General features: G+C 43.3%; 1 protein-coding gene across 1 annotated transcript in view; it reads left to right on the forward strand.

Annotated features, from left to right (window-relative positions):
- LOC110537044 (BDNF/NT-3 growth factors receptor) overlaps positions 1-14,639 on the forward strand; it is a 26,974-nt gene continuing 12,335 nt past the window's right edge. The window contains exons 1-14 of the mRNA XM_036937025.1: positions 1-256; positions 3,385-3,459; positions 5,148-5,219; positions 8,026-8,094; positions 8,228-8,388; positions 10,554-10,690; positions 11,091-11,223; positions 11,630-11,944; positions 12,338-12,355; positions 12,575-12,583; positions 12,780-12,814; positions 12,928-13,030; positions 13,274-13,465; positions 14,367-14,497. Of these exons, the coding sequence (XP_036792920.1) occupies positions 51-256; positions 3,385-3,459; positions 5,148-5,219; positions 8,026-8,094; positions 8,228-8,388; positions 10,554-10,690; positions 11,091-11,223; positions 11,630-11,944; positions 12,338-12,355; positions 12,575-12,583; positions 12,780-12,814; positions 12,928-13,030; positions 13,274-13,465; positions 14,367-14,497 (1,656 nt within the window). The 5' untranslated portion in view covers positions 1-50. The remainder of the gene's footprint in view (positions 257-3,384; positions 3,460-5,147; positions 5,220-8,025; positions 8,095-8,227; positions 8,389-10,553; positions 10,691-11,090; positions 11,224-11,629; positions 11,945-12,337; positions 12,356-12,574; positions 12,584-12,779; positions 12,815-12,927; positions 13,031-13,273; positions 13,466-14,366; positions 14,498-14,639) is intronic.

The following is a 14,639-nucleotide window of genomic DNA, read 5'->3' on the forward strand; positions in this document are numbered from 1 at the left end:
CCAGATTTGATCAATAGCCTACGGTACTGTGTGATATCGTTGGACCTGCGATGGGCTACAACGTATGGGGATATGGAATGGCTCGCTCGGGAATCTTTATCGTGTTGATGGGGTTGTGGAGGTTTAGCTCTGCTTGCCCTGCATCCTGCACTTGCAGCATCTCAAGGCTTGTTTGTATCGATCCTGACCCAGGGATCGAGGATTTCCCTATCCTTACGTTAGATGACATGGAAATGGACATCAACATCACCGATATGTAAGTAAAATGAATGGCTACACCATTGTAGACATGGTGAAGCCTACAATGAACTGCACAATAGTATAAATGTTAACGTTTTTAAGCACACCAATGTCAGATTGCTAAAACAAATACATAATAAAAGGGGTGTCTACTATGCCATGCAGGCTGTTAAACTCTCATGTTTCTCAGTTTTGTATGGGAACAACAAGCAACAACAAGCAAATATAATAGTGTGGGATAATTATCATGCAAAGGAGAGTTTTGTGCTTGTGACTGAGTGTGTGTGACTGTGTGTGTGAGCTTGCGTGTCGGGTGGTGTGGGTGCGCGCTGTTTGGAATATTTGAATTCGGGTATTTTCCTCTAGAAACCAGGCCCATGCAGTGATAGTGGAAATTATATTATGGAGGATTATGGCACGATGTCTGCCGTGGCCCCAAAATACAGGGACTGTGGGAAGAACGAAAAAAAACACGACGGAAAAATGTCAGATAATATTATGGACTCGAATCTATGTCGCCCCAACAAAATACCCAACGTAGCAATGGACTATGGAGTGGTTCTTGTCAATATCAAACAGGTACAGTGCCTTCAGAAAGTATTCAGACCCCTTGACTTTTTCCACATTTTGTTACGTTACAGCCTTATTTGAAAATGAATTAAATATATGTTTTTCCTCAGAAATCTACACACAATACCCCATAATGACAAAGCAAAAACAGGTTTTTAGAAATTTATACACATTTATTAAAAACTATAATAGAAAGAAATACCTTATATGTATTCCGTCCCATTTCTATGAGACTTGAAATTGAGCTCAGGTGCATCCTGTTTCCATTGATAATTCTTTAGATGTTTCTACAACTTGATTGGAGCCCACCTGTAGTAAATGCAATTGATTGGGCATGATTTGGAAAGGCACACACCTGTCTATATAAGGTCCCACATTTGGCAGTGCATGTCAGAGCAAAAACCAAGCCATGAGGTCGAAGGAATTGTCCGCAGAGCGCTGAGACAGGATTGTGTCAAGGCACAGATCTGGGGAAGGGTACCAAACAATGTCTGCAGTATTGAAGGCCCCCAAGAACAGTGGCGTCATCATTCTCAAATGAAAGAAATTTGGAACCACCAAGACTCTTCCTAGAGCTGGCTGTCTGGCCAAACTGAGCAATCGGGGGACAAGGGCCTTGGTCAGGGAGGTGACCAAGAACCCAATGGTCACTCTGACAGAGCTACAGAGTTCCTCTGTGGAGATGGGAGAACCTTCCAGAAGGTCAACCATCTCTGCAGCACTCCACCAATCAGGCCTTTATGGAAGAGTGGCCAGACAGAAGCCACTCATCAGTAAAAGGCACATGACAGCCTGCTTGGAGTTTGCCAAAAGGCACCTAAAGACTTTCAGGCCATGAGAAACAAGATTCTCAGCTCTAAGGAAACCAAGATTGAACTCTTTGGCCTGAATGCCAAGCATCACATCTGGAGGAAACCTGGTACCATTCCTACGTGATGCATGGTGGTGGCAGCATCATGCTGTGGGATGTTTTTCAGCAGCAGGAACTGGGAGATTAGTCAGGATCGAAGCAAAGATGAACGGAGCAAAGTACAGAGAGACCCTTGATGTAAACCTGCTCCAGAGTGCTCAGGACCTCAGACTGGGGCAAAGATTCACCTTCCAACAGGACAACGACCCAATGCACACAGCCAAGACAACCCAGGACGGGCTTCGGGACAATTCTCTGAATGTCCTTGAGTGGCCCAGCAATAGCCCGGCATTGAACCTGATCGAACATCTCTGGAGAGACCTGAAAATAGCTGTGCAGCGAGGCTCCCCATCCAACCTGACAGAGCTTGATAGGATCTGCAGATAAGAATGGGAGAAACTCCCCTAATACAGGTGTGCCAAGCTTGTAGTGTCATACCCAAGAAGACTCAAGGCTGTAATCACTGCCAACGATGCTTCAACAAAGTACAGAGTAAATGGTCTGAATACTTAAGTCATTTTTTTTTTTTTTACATTACATTTATAAAAACCTGTTTTTGCGTTTTCATTATGGGGTATTGTGTGTAGATGGACGAGGAAAAATGTCAAGGGGTCTGAATACTTTCCGATGGCAGTGTATGTAGCTCAAGGTCACAGTAGTATGTGTATAAGACAGTTTGCTTGCCATTTATTAAGCTTAGGCCACAATTTTTTTAATTGCCAGAGGTGCACGGGGTGAGGTCTGTGTAGAGAAGATAGTCTATAGTCCTTACCACTGAAAGTTGTTGGTGATAGTGAATTGTATCAGGCTTGTTATTGCAGCATATGTAGGCCTGTAGATTTGCCATATTTCAGTACAGTATGTCTAAACAATACATGTATATTCATGCTCATATCATTCTCAGAGTAAGATGTAGCCTAGTGTAGAGTACTGTAGATTAGTGTGCCTGTCACGTACATGGCTCCTAAACAAATCCAGATAGTGAGCAAACTATCGACACCAGCGTGCAGGTGCCAAACATCTAGACAGGGTGGTGTTTTATTTAACTGTCTTGTCCGAGACCCTGTCCACCTTCCTTACTTTAATCAAAGGAAAACCTTCATTGATGACGGTCTACTGGCATGTCACCTTGGCATACAAGGCATTCTCATTAAAGATTGAAAATGTTACATCTAGTTCATTCTAAACCACCATCACCCATCCAGGAGTTGTGTACTCTAGCATAAAGATGTATATATCATCTTAGCTGTTCTAGTCAGTAGATAAAGTATTTGGAGGAGTGTCTGAAGAGACACCAGTTTCTACCACTATCAAAACAGTTCAGAATCCTGTAAAACTGCCCAACGTGGGCATGATGGCCAAATACTCAGATATTTCCATATTTTTGAAAATACTATCCATCTATTGTCCCTGTATATCATCAGACACTAAATGCCTAAATATGGCTTGAGAAGTACTTTTTAAACCTTGGTGAAGGTCTATTGACCAACACGTTGGTTTACCATACATTGTGGACCATACAAGAATGTCAGTGTGTTGGAGTTTCTTTATGAAGAATTTTGAAAGGGAGTGCTATTTAAAATACTAATTTAGGGACAAGAACATGTGCATGTACTTTATTTGTAATAATACTAATTTGTAAATGTTGTATTTCAATTTTACAGATACATTGCAAATCAAAATCGACTATTTGACATTAATGATAACAGCTTGAAGTACTACTCGAATCTCAGAAATCTGTAAGTATTAGTACTACTCAAATGTTAATGTCATTACCCAGACTATTAGCATGTTATGGAATATGTCATGGCCAAAAGTTTTGAGAATGACACAAATATGAATTTCCACAAAGTTTGCTGCTTCAGTGTCTTTAGATATTTTTGTCAGATGTTACTATGGAATACTGAAGTATAATTACAAGCATGTCATAAGTGTCAAAGGCTTTTATTGACAATTACATGAAGTTGATGCAAAGAGTAAGTATTTTCAGTGTTGACCCTTCTTTTTCAAGACCTCTGCAATCCGCCCTGGCATGCTGTCAATTAACTTCTAGGCCACATCCTGACTGATGGCAGCCCATTCTTGCATAATCAATGCTTGGAGTTTGTCAGAATCTGTGGGCTTTTGTTTGTCCACCTGCGTCTTGAGGATTGACCACAAGTTCTCAATGGGATTAAGGTCTGGGGAGTTTCCTGGCCATGGACCCCAAATATCGATGTTTTGTTCCCTGAGCAACTTAGTTATCACTTTTGCCTGATGGCAAGGTGCTCCATCATGCTGGAAAAGGCATTGTCCGTCACCATGGTTGGGAGAAGTTGCTCTCGGGGGATGTATTGCTACCATTCTTTATTCATGGCTGTGTTCTTAGGCAAAATAGTGAGTGAGCCCACTCCCTTGGCTGAGAAGCAACCCCACACATGAATGGTCTCAGGATGCTTTACTGTTGGCTACTGATGGTAGCGCCCACCTTGTCTTCTCCGGACAAGCTTTTTTCCGGATGCCCCAAACAATCGAAAAGGAGATTCATCAGAGGAAATTACTTTACCCCAGTCCTCAGCAGTCCAATCCCTGTACCTTTTGCAGAATATCAGTCTGTCCCTGATGTTTTTCCTGGAGAGAAGTGGCTTCTTTGCTGCTCTTCTTGACACCAGGCCATCCTCCAAAAGTCTACGCCTCACTGTGCGTGCAGATGCACTCACACCTGCCTGCTGCCATTCCTGAGCAAGCTCTGTACTGGTGGTGCCCCGATCCCACAGATGAAACAACTTTAGGAGACAGTCCTGGCACTTGCTGGACTTTCTTGGGCGCCCTGAAGCCTTCTTCACAACAATTGAACCGCTCTCCTTGAAGTTCTTGATGATCCAATAAATGGTTGATTTAGGTGCAATCTTACTGGCAGCAATATCCTTGCCCATGAAGCCCTTTTTGTGCAAAGCAATGATGACGGCACGTGTTTCCTTGCAGATAACCATGGCTGACAGAGGAAGAACAATGATTCCAAGCACCACCCTGTTTTTGAAGCTTCCAGTCTGTTATTCGAATTCAATCAGCATGACAGAGTGATCTCCAGCCTTGTCCTCATCAACTCTCACACCTGTGTTAACGAGAGAATCACTGGCATGATGTCAGCTGGTCCTTTTGTGGCAGGGCTGAAATGCAGTGGAAATGTTTTTTGGGGATTCAGTTAATTTTCATGGCAAAAGGGGACTTTGCAAATAATTGCAATTCATCTGATCACTCTTCATAACATTCTGGAGGATATGCAAATTGCCATCATACAAACGGAGGAGGTGGACTTTGTAAATTAATATTTGTGTCATTCTCAAACCTTTTAGCCACAAATGTAGAGTAGGTTATGCTGAACTTTGTTAATGTGTAACTGACTTTTAAAAAGTTCTCTCTTTCTAAATCTCCCTCTCTGAACCAGAACTGTGACAAATACGGGACTGACTTCTATCTCATCAGAAGCCTTTTTCAACAATACAAGACTTCAATATCTGTAAGTACTGTAGTCTTTGATTGATCCTCTGTTTGGTGTTTTTCTTCTCATCCTTCTCCTCACAGATATAGTTCATGTACTCTCAAAAAGAAAATCTAGGGGCCACAAGCCAGTCAAAAACAATTAAGCCAAGTTCATATTATAGGGAAGTAGATTTGTACTATTTACCTCACACTGAAGTCATGGCTTCTAGTTGTATGGTAATTTTGGTCCAAATCTGCATGGATTGGCATGATGATGTATAGTCGAAGGAGTTGGCTCAAGCACATAGCGATCTGGGACCAGGGCATGGTAAGGCTCATGGCTGGGTAACAGGACAACACGCTCAGCAAACAGTGAGGAACATTGTGTTTAACTGAGCTGTGTGATCACTGCCAATAGAGATCCTATTAAATTACTAGAGGAGCTACTGTATGTCATTAAACCAAAAAAGTTCCAGAATAGGGTGAAAATGGCAGCCATATTGGTCAGGAAGAAATCCAAACCAGTCTATTTGGAATGAATGGCAGTAGAGGCATAATCCTGATTTTACTTATGCAGGAAAGGAAAATAAAAGTAAGACATGATATATAAGAAATGGTGTAATATAATTATTGTCAACCTAAAAGTGTAATGTAATTATAAATGCAGTTTATATGGGTTATATACCAATTTTCTATATAGATAGCCTCTAAAAATATGTAAACAGGCCATAAATGTCTAAATTTTTGTTTTCTTGGAAAGCTGAGTGCGATTATATGATGCAATGTCAGTACTTGTTGCATTTACAACTTGTCTAAATCAGATTTCAGCCTGTGTATGACTGTGGATTGACTGCATTGTTTGATTGGAATGTTGGCGTATTGGCAGTTAATTCATTAAAATGTATGGAATCGGCCTCCCGGGTGGCGCAGTGGTTAAGGGCGCTGTACTGCAGCGCCAGCTGTGCCACCAGAGACTCTGGGTTCGCGCCCAGGCTCTGTCATAACCGGCCGCAACCGGGAGGTCCGTGGGGCGACGCACAATTGGCCTAGCGTCGTCCGGGTTAGGGAGGGTTTGGCCGGTAGGGAAATCCTTGTCTCATTGAGCACCAGTGACTCCTGTGGCGGACCGGGCGCAGTGCGCGCTAACCAAGGTTGCCAGGTGCACGGTGCACCTCTGACACATTGGTGCAGCTGGCTTCCGGGTTGGATGGCGCTGTGTTAAGAAGCAGTGTGGCTTGGTTGGGTTGTGTATCGGAGGACGCATGACTTTCAACCTTCGTCTCTCCCGAGCCCGTACGGGAGTTGTAGCGATGAGACAACATACTACAACAATTGGGGAGAAAAAAAGGGGTAAAATAATAAAAAATGCATGGAATCATTGGGAACCCGAGTGGTGCGGTCTATGGCACTGTATCTCAGTGCAAGAGGCATCACCACAGTCCTTGGTTTGAATCCAGGCTGTATCACATCCGGCCGTGAGTCTCATAGGACGGCGCACAATTGGCCCAGCGTTTTCCGGGTTTGACCGGGGTAGGCCGTCATTGTAAATAAGAATTTGTTTTTAACTGACTTGCCTGGTTAAATATATGTATCTTTTTTAATTCCTCTAAAAGGATCTGGCTACAGTGTGGATAAATTCTTAAAATTCATTATTTTACACAGGGGTTGGGGAACAGAAGCAAAAACCTGAAAATAAAGGAAGGAACAGAATCAGAAAAGGGAACGAAAGTGCTCTATACTGTTCCCGGAACAGAACCGTCATTTGAAAAGCATGGGAACCAGTTAATAACTTTATTTTATGTTCTGGGCATTTTTTTTCTTCAGTCCCACAAATAATGCAACAAGGCGCCCATGCCAAAGCCCTCATTCCGTCACACATAAACGTATTCCAGTATCTGCCTGCCAGCTGTACATCTTTGCATATATGTGTGTGTGTAGGCAACGTGCCCCTCTCCCTCTGAAGTATAGGCTACTGTAGCCTACTGATGGCATTACAAGCGTGATTAAGAAATTAGAGAGGGATTTTTAATTGGAGAAGAATGGATGAACCTTTTCAGTGCTAGTTGCGTATACTATAGTATTCACATTTCACATTGGATTAATTAACTACAAAAAGGTAAGACTTTAGAAGCTTTTAATTTAGAAGGTTTTTAATTCTGATGCCGCTCTACACACACAAGCATGTTCGCTAGCTAGCTAGCACTGGTCCAACTCTCAGAGGTTCAAAGGCATTCAATGTTCCTCCAAAGAAGCCACTCTTTCGTAGGTATAATACTGTGGCCCTCAATTCAGATAATGCATGTCATACCAAGATGGCCAGTATTTCAAGCCCCCCACCCCCCTGGAACAGTGGAATGGAACAAAAAAATAATGGTTCTGTTCAGAATGAAACTAATGGTAAATAGTTTTGGTTACAACCCCTTACACTATATCTTATCAAATCACTGGCAAACCACGGTTGACCAACTCCCTGACCAAAATGGCTGACCTTTATCCCATCATTAGAAGGTTCAAGTCCATTCTAGTATTCTAATTACTAAATCTATGTTACTGCCAATCAAGGGAATAATTCTAATCAGTAGGAGAGGCGTAAGAGAGGAAGGAGTCCTGTCCGCACAATGCAAAGATAATGGCTGGACCGTACTTTTTCCATGCATAGTTAAACTGTACAAGGTGCAACATTTGAAAGGTGATAGAGCAAATAAAGCAAGCGTTCCAACATCGCATACTGTTTTGTTGTAACGACACACTGGTTATATAAATTGATTGTATTACAGTATTTATGTTTGACCTACAAGAGTTGTTTCATTGTAACCTTTATGATGTATTACTTTGACTTGTAGGAATCTGAGAGACAATAACTTGTCAACACTGTCCTGGAGGACATTCATAAACTTAAACATGACATCTTTGTAAGTACCTATCTCTATTTACTATGTTATGGGACTTATGTTATAGATAAAATGCCAATAAATATGTGATAGGAAGTATTTGAGCGTACTGTGTGTGTGTGTGTGTGTTAATGCTCAGTTTTTCCCCCTCTAGTCCTCTCCTGTCTGGTAACCCTCTGGAGTGTGTATGTGAGAACATGTGGATCAAACTGAGGCTGCAAGAGGACATTGACAGTTCAGAAAGTCAACAGCTGAAATGCATAGACGACCTTGGAGTGAGGAGGGCCATCTCCAGATTAATTCTCCCTGAATGTGGTAATGCCAACGAGAGAGAGAGAGAGAGAGAGAGAGAGAGAGAGAGAGAGAGAGAGAGAGAGAGAGAGAGAGAGAGAGAGAGAGAGAGAGAGAGAGAGAGAGAGAGAGAGAGAGAGAGAGAGAGAGAGAGAGAGAGAGAGAGAGAGAGAGAGAGAGAGAGAGAGAGAGAGAGAGAGAGAGAGAGAGAGAGAGAGAGAGAGAGAGAGAGAGAGAACTCTGGACCACCTATACTCCACACATGGAGACACATACAAAGCTCTCCCTCACCCTCCATTTGGCAAATCTGACCATAATTATATCCTCCTGATTCCTGCTTACATGCAAGATATAAATCAGGAAGCACCAGTGACTATGCTTGAGGCAAATAACACTGAAACATGCATGAGAGCACCAACTGTTCCAGAAGACTTTGTGATCACGTTCTGCGCAGCCGATGTGAGTAAGACATTTCAACAGGTCAACATTCACAAGGCCGCAGTGCCAGACGGATTACTAGGATGTGTACCGCGAGCATGCGCTGACCAACTGGCACGTGTCTTCACTGACATTTTCAACCTCTCCCTGGCCGAGTCTGTAATACCAACCTGTTTTAAGCAGACCAGCATAGTCCCTGTGCTCAAGAAGACTAAGGTAACCTGCCTAAATGACTACCAATCTGTAGTCTGTAGCCATGAAGTGCCTTGAAAGGCTGGTCATGGCTCACATCAACACCATCATCCTGGAAACCCTAGACCCACTCCAATTTGCATATCACCCCAACAGATCCACAGATGATGCAATCTCCATTGCACTCCACACTGCCCTTTCCCACCTGGACAAAAGGAATACCTACGTGAGAATGCTATTCATTGACTACAGCTCAGCGTTCAACACCATAGTGCCCTCAAAGCACATCAATAAGCTAATGACCCTGGGACTAAACACCTCCCTCTGCAACTGGATCCTGGACTTCCTAACGGGCCGCCCCCAGGTGGTAAGGGTAGGTAACAACCCATCCGCCACACTGATCCTCAACACGGGTGCCACTCAGGGGTGCGTGCTCAGTCGCCTCCTGTACTCCCTATTCACACATGACTGCACGGCCAGGCACGACTCCAACACCATCATTACATTTGCCGATGACACAACAGTGGTAGGCCTGATCACCAACAATGACGAGACAGCCTATAGGGAGGATGTCAGAGAGCTGGCCGGGTGATTCCAGGACAACAACCTCTCCCTCAACGTGATCAAGACAAAGGAGATGATTGTGGACTACAGGAAAAAGAGGACCGAGCATGCCCCCATTCTCATTGACGGGGCTGCATTGGAGCAGGTTGAGAGCTTCAAGTTCCTTGGTGTCCACATCACCAACAAACTAACATGGTCCAAGCACACCAAGACAGTCGTGAAGAGGGCATGATGAAACCTCTTTCCCCTCAGGAGACTGAAAAGATTTGGCATGGGTCCTCAGATCCTCAAAAGGTTCTACAGCTGCACCATCGAGAGCATCCTGACTGGTTGCATCACTGCCTGGTATGGCAACTGCTCGGCCTCTGACCACAAGGCACTACAGAAGGTAGTGCTTACGGCCCAGTACATCACTGGGGCCAAGCTTCCTGCCATCCAGGACCTTTATACCAGGCGGTGTCAGAGGATGGCCCAAAAAATTGTCAAAGACTCCAGCCACCCTAGTCATAGACTGTTCTCTCTGCTGCCGCATGGAAAGCGGTACCGGAGCACCAAGTCTAGGTCCAAGAGGCTTCTAAACAGCTTCTACCCACAGGCCATAAGACTCCTGAACATCTAATCAAATGGCTACCCAGACTATTTGCAGTGCCACCCCCTCTTTACACCACTGCTACTCTCTGTTGTCATCTATGCGTAGTCACCTTAATAACTCTACCTATATGTACATACTACCTCAAATAACCGGTGCCCCCACACATTGACTCTGTATCGGTACCCACCTGTGTATAGTCTTGCTTTTGTTATTTCACTGCTGCTCTTTAATTACTTGTTACTTTAATTTCTTATTCTTATCTGTATTTTTTAAAACTGCATTGGTTAGGGGCTTGTAAGTAAGCATTTCACCTGTTGTATTCGGGCATGGGACTAATACATTTTGATTTGATTTGTACAGTAAAACAACGTTGTTAAAAGTACTGTTTACGTTTGTCTCACAGAGGCTCCCGCAGTGGAGGTCAGTCCCTCTATCGTCACAAAGACGGAGGGAAGTGATGTCACAGCAGTGTGCAGTGCAACAGGGTCTCCTGCCCCTGAGATCTCGTGGAATTTGGACACCATCTTCACCAGCTATGAGGTGAGATGATGTTCTTTGTTTTAGTATATTATGAAGGCACAATCCTCTGACTATTACTAGAGCTAGGATGATGAGGCCATGTTGGCATAGAATAACTCCTGGCTTTATATGTAACTGAACCACATAGCACTACATTTTATTCATTATTTTAAATGGAACTTGTCACAAGTTTTTACATTTCAATACATATATTATGAAAAGCAATATCTAATTGTTTTATAATAATAGCAGTACATTATTCCATACTTTAAGGTGTTTTAGAACTTACAGCATTTAAGATTTGAACTCCAGATTTTTCACTATGATCACAATGATATGTTAACTGTATTTACCATGTATTATATGTAACTATTAATAATACCACTAATTCTTGCGCTAATAATGATAAATGTATTTACAGGTCAATATCTTGGAGCTGGAAAGCAATCTGACACTGTCAGGTCTCTCGCCTTCGGACAACGGCAGAGTGATCACTTGCAATGTGGAGAACGTAGTCGGCCAAACCGAGGCTTACCTCCAACTCAACATCCTCTGTAAGGACGTGTTCTGTTGTGTTGAGTACATGTGCCTTTTTCATTTACATTTTATTCTGGCACTGTGGTTGCAAAATGTTAAATGTCATTTTCACGGATGATTCTCCAGTGTTTTTTCCTGGATCGTCTGGTGACTCTGTGTCCTTACTGAAAATAATGTTTCTCACTTCTCCTTTAGTACTGTCCACTATCCCTCAACAATCTGATTGACTCTACATGTCTTCCTGTCACCTTGCCATACTCTTCTCCTCCTGTTCAGCTCCTGGTTGCCCTCAATGCCTTACCATACCATACCCTCCCTCCATCCCTCCCACGGCACTCCTCCAGACCTCCTTCCTCGTGTCTAGCACCCACTCCCAGTATCCTGTGACTATTCTTCCTTTCCTGTTCCTGTTGTCTCTGTCAGTTTGCCCCACTATCCTGGAGCTGCTGGAGCCATTGAGACTCCACCACTGGTGTATCCCTTTCAGTGTGACTGGGAACCCCAAGCCCGAGCTGCAGTGGTACCACCAGGACCAGGAGCTCCACGAACAAGAGTATATCAAGACTGAGATCCACAAGAGCCTTGGAAGTGTTCACCACGGCTGCCTACAGCTTGCCAACCCGACTCACATCCACAACGGGCAGTATACGCTGGTGGCCAGGAACGAGTTCGGGGAGGACCAGAAAGTAATTGATGCCCACTTCCTGCTCCCGCCAGACGAGGGCGACTATCCCTCAGGTCTCACTCCTGTTTCATTTATAGTTACTGCAATTCTATATAAGATGTTATATAATCGATATAAGCGGTTTTATACACTCTCAGAAAAAAAGAGCGCTATGTAGAACGATCTGTCCCCGTAGGACCTGAAAAAGTTTTTCAGATAGAACAGATCAGTTTCCAGTCAGATAAAACCCTTTTTGGTTACAAATAGCATCCTTTCAAGGGTTTTATTTGGAACCAGATATTCTATGTGGAACCAAAATAGTTCTATACGACCTGAAGTCTCCTACGGAGACAAATGGTTCTACATGGCACTCTGTTTTTCTGAGAATATACTGTTTTCTGTATAGCATAGTATATGTAACGGATGTGTGTGAATAACACAGCAACTCTCCTTTTCACTTTTTTCAGAACAGCCATATTACCCTTGTAAGTATTTCTTTAGATGTTGAATTTTGCTAAGAATTATCATTCTAAAATTTGCTGTTACAGAGACATGTATGTATGCGTTTTTCTCTTGACATGACATTAAGTTTAAGAGTTTAGGGATAATGACAGATTGACGATTCCTGCCTTGTCATCATTTCAATGTCCTCTGTCCACTGCTCGTCCTGTGCTGTGGGATATCGTCACCATGCTGGTCCTTAGACACCACTGGTAGGTGCTTTAACTTTAAAATCCTGTGGTCAACATTACATGACGTAGCTAACACATCTTTAATACTGTACATACCCCAACCAGACAGTATTTTCAGCGTTTGAGAGGAAATTAGATTGGATTATGTACTTCAATGTAAATGTTTGTATGCTTAATGCTATTTTCATTCTGTATTAAATATGTATTTTTCTCTCAGACTCACCACTACCCCCAATAGACGACAGTGTTGCAGTAAGTTAACATACACGCCATCATTTGTCATGCATGGTTATTTATATACAGTACTATAATGTAGTGCACTGATATTGGCAGGTATTTTATGTTGTCGAATGGTGTTTTCCCAGGTGTACGTAGTGGTGGGAATCGCTGGTGTGGCATTAATTGTATGTGTTCTGATGGTGATCATTCTGAAATACGGAAGAAACTCTAATAAGTTTGGGATGAAGGGTAAGCTTTTCTCTTTAATCTCAGTTGAGTCGTTTTCCAGACCTGTATTAAGACTTGCAGGACTCAGTTGGATTCCCATTTAAATGATAATGAACATTGTGCACATTTCTACAGTATATTTAGTCCCACCACATTGCAGCTTAAGTTTTGCCACATAACAACATACAGAAGTCAAACATGAAAAATACCTCTCACTCCTGTCATTATATTTCCTCCCACTGGGCTCCTCCACCTCCTCCTCAGGCTCCTCCTCCTCGGTCATCAGTAACGATGATGACTCTGCCAGTCCTCTTCATCACGTCTCAAACGGCAACAACACCCCGTCGTCCTCGGAGATGAGCCACGATGCGGTGATCATTGGAATGACAAAGATCCCTGTCATCGAGAACCCGCAGTATTTCCGCCAATCTGGCAGCATGCTGAAATCGGACACATGTGAGTTACCGTGCCGCCAAGGCCTGCTGGTGGCGTAACCTAGTCTTTTTCTGATAAATCCATGACAGGGACACTGTGACTGGACTGTCTTCTCCATCCACTTCCTGTCTGATGTTACCATGGCGATGACTTTGGTTGACCTCTTGCCGTGTGACCTGCAGTTAATGCTGTAGTATCAGACTGTACCGTAGAGAGGCTATCACTCAGTGGAGGCTGCTGAGGGGAGGACGGCTCATAATAATGGCTGGAATGGAGTCAATGGAATGGCATCAACCGTGATACCATTCCATTGACTCCATTGACATTCCAGCCATTATTATGAGCCTCCCCTGCTATCACTGGACATACATTCTGACCATAGATAGCTTTGGTAAACCCAGACAAACACATCTGACTTTTGCACTTGTTGTCCTGTGAGAAATGTAGTTCTGTTAATGGCTACCACAACGCCTACCATAATGGCTACCAAACTGGTCTGACAAGCGAACAGTACATCATTCTATTTTCGTCTGTGGATATCCTCTATACAGCAGTAGACTAGGGCTGTTGCTATAGCTTCAGTGTATGTAATGAGTAGGGCCAGGAGGTTTTCTTCACCTCTTGACCTGACTAATTATAACTAGGGCCAGGAGGTTTTCCTGGTCAGTTCACCCTTCTTAATAGGCCTTGTATGGGCCTTGGGCAGCAGATAGCCTAGAGCATTGGGCTAGTAACCGAGCCGACAAGAAGAAATATATTTCAATGTGCTCTTGAGCAAGGCACCTTAACCCTTCTTTGCTCTAGGGGCGTCGAAATACTATGGCTTACCCTGTAAAACAAAACATTTCACTGCACCTATCCGGTGTATTTGACAAAACATCCTTTTTTTCATAGCCTAACTGTGTCTCTCTTTACATCCCAGTTGTCCAGCACATCAAGAGACACAACATTGTGCTGAAGCGTGAGCTGGGAGAGGGGGCCTTTGGGAAGGTGTTTCTGGCTGAGTGCTACAACCTGACTCCAGATCAGGACAAGATCCTGGTGGCTGTCAAGGTAAAGTACGGTCCTCCACGCAGTTATTTCAAACTATCAACATACACTTTACAAAAGTCAAATAATGAAACAATGGGTCTTTTGTTCTGGCTTTGATATAAAAATTGCAGTTTGTGCTTTTCATTGTGCATTGTTTTGGATA

The sequence above is a fragment of the Oncorhynchus mykiss genome, chromosome 12 (genome assembly GCF_013265735.2).
Source record: "Oncorhynchus mykiss isolate Arlee chromosome 12, USDA_OmykA_1.1, whole genome shotgun sequence".
In the NCBI taxonomy this organism is placed as follows: Eukaryota; Metazoa; Chordata; class Actinopteri; order Salmoniformes; family Salmonidae; genus Oncorhynchus; species Oncorhynchus mykiss.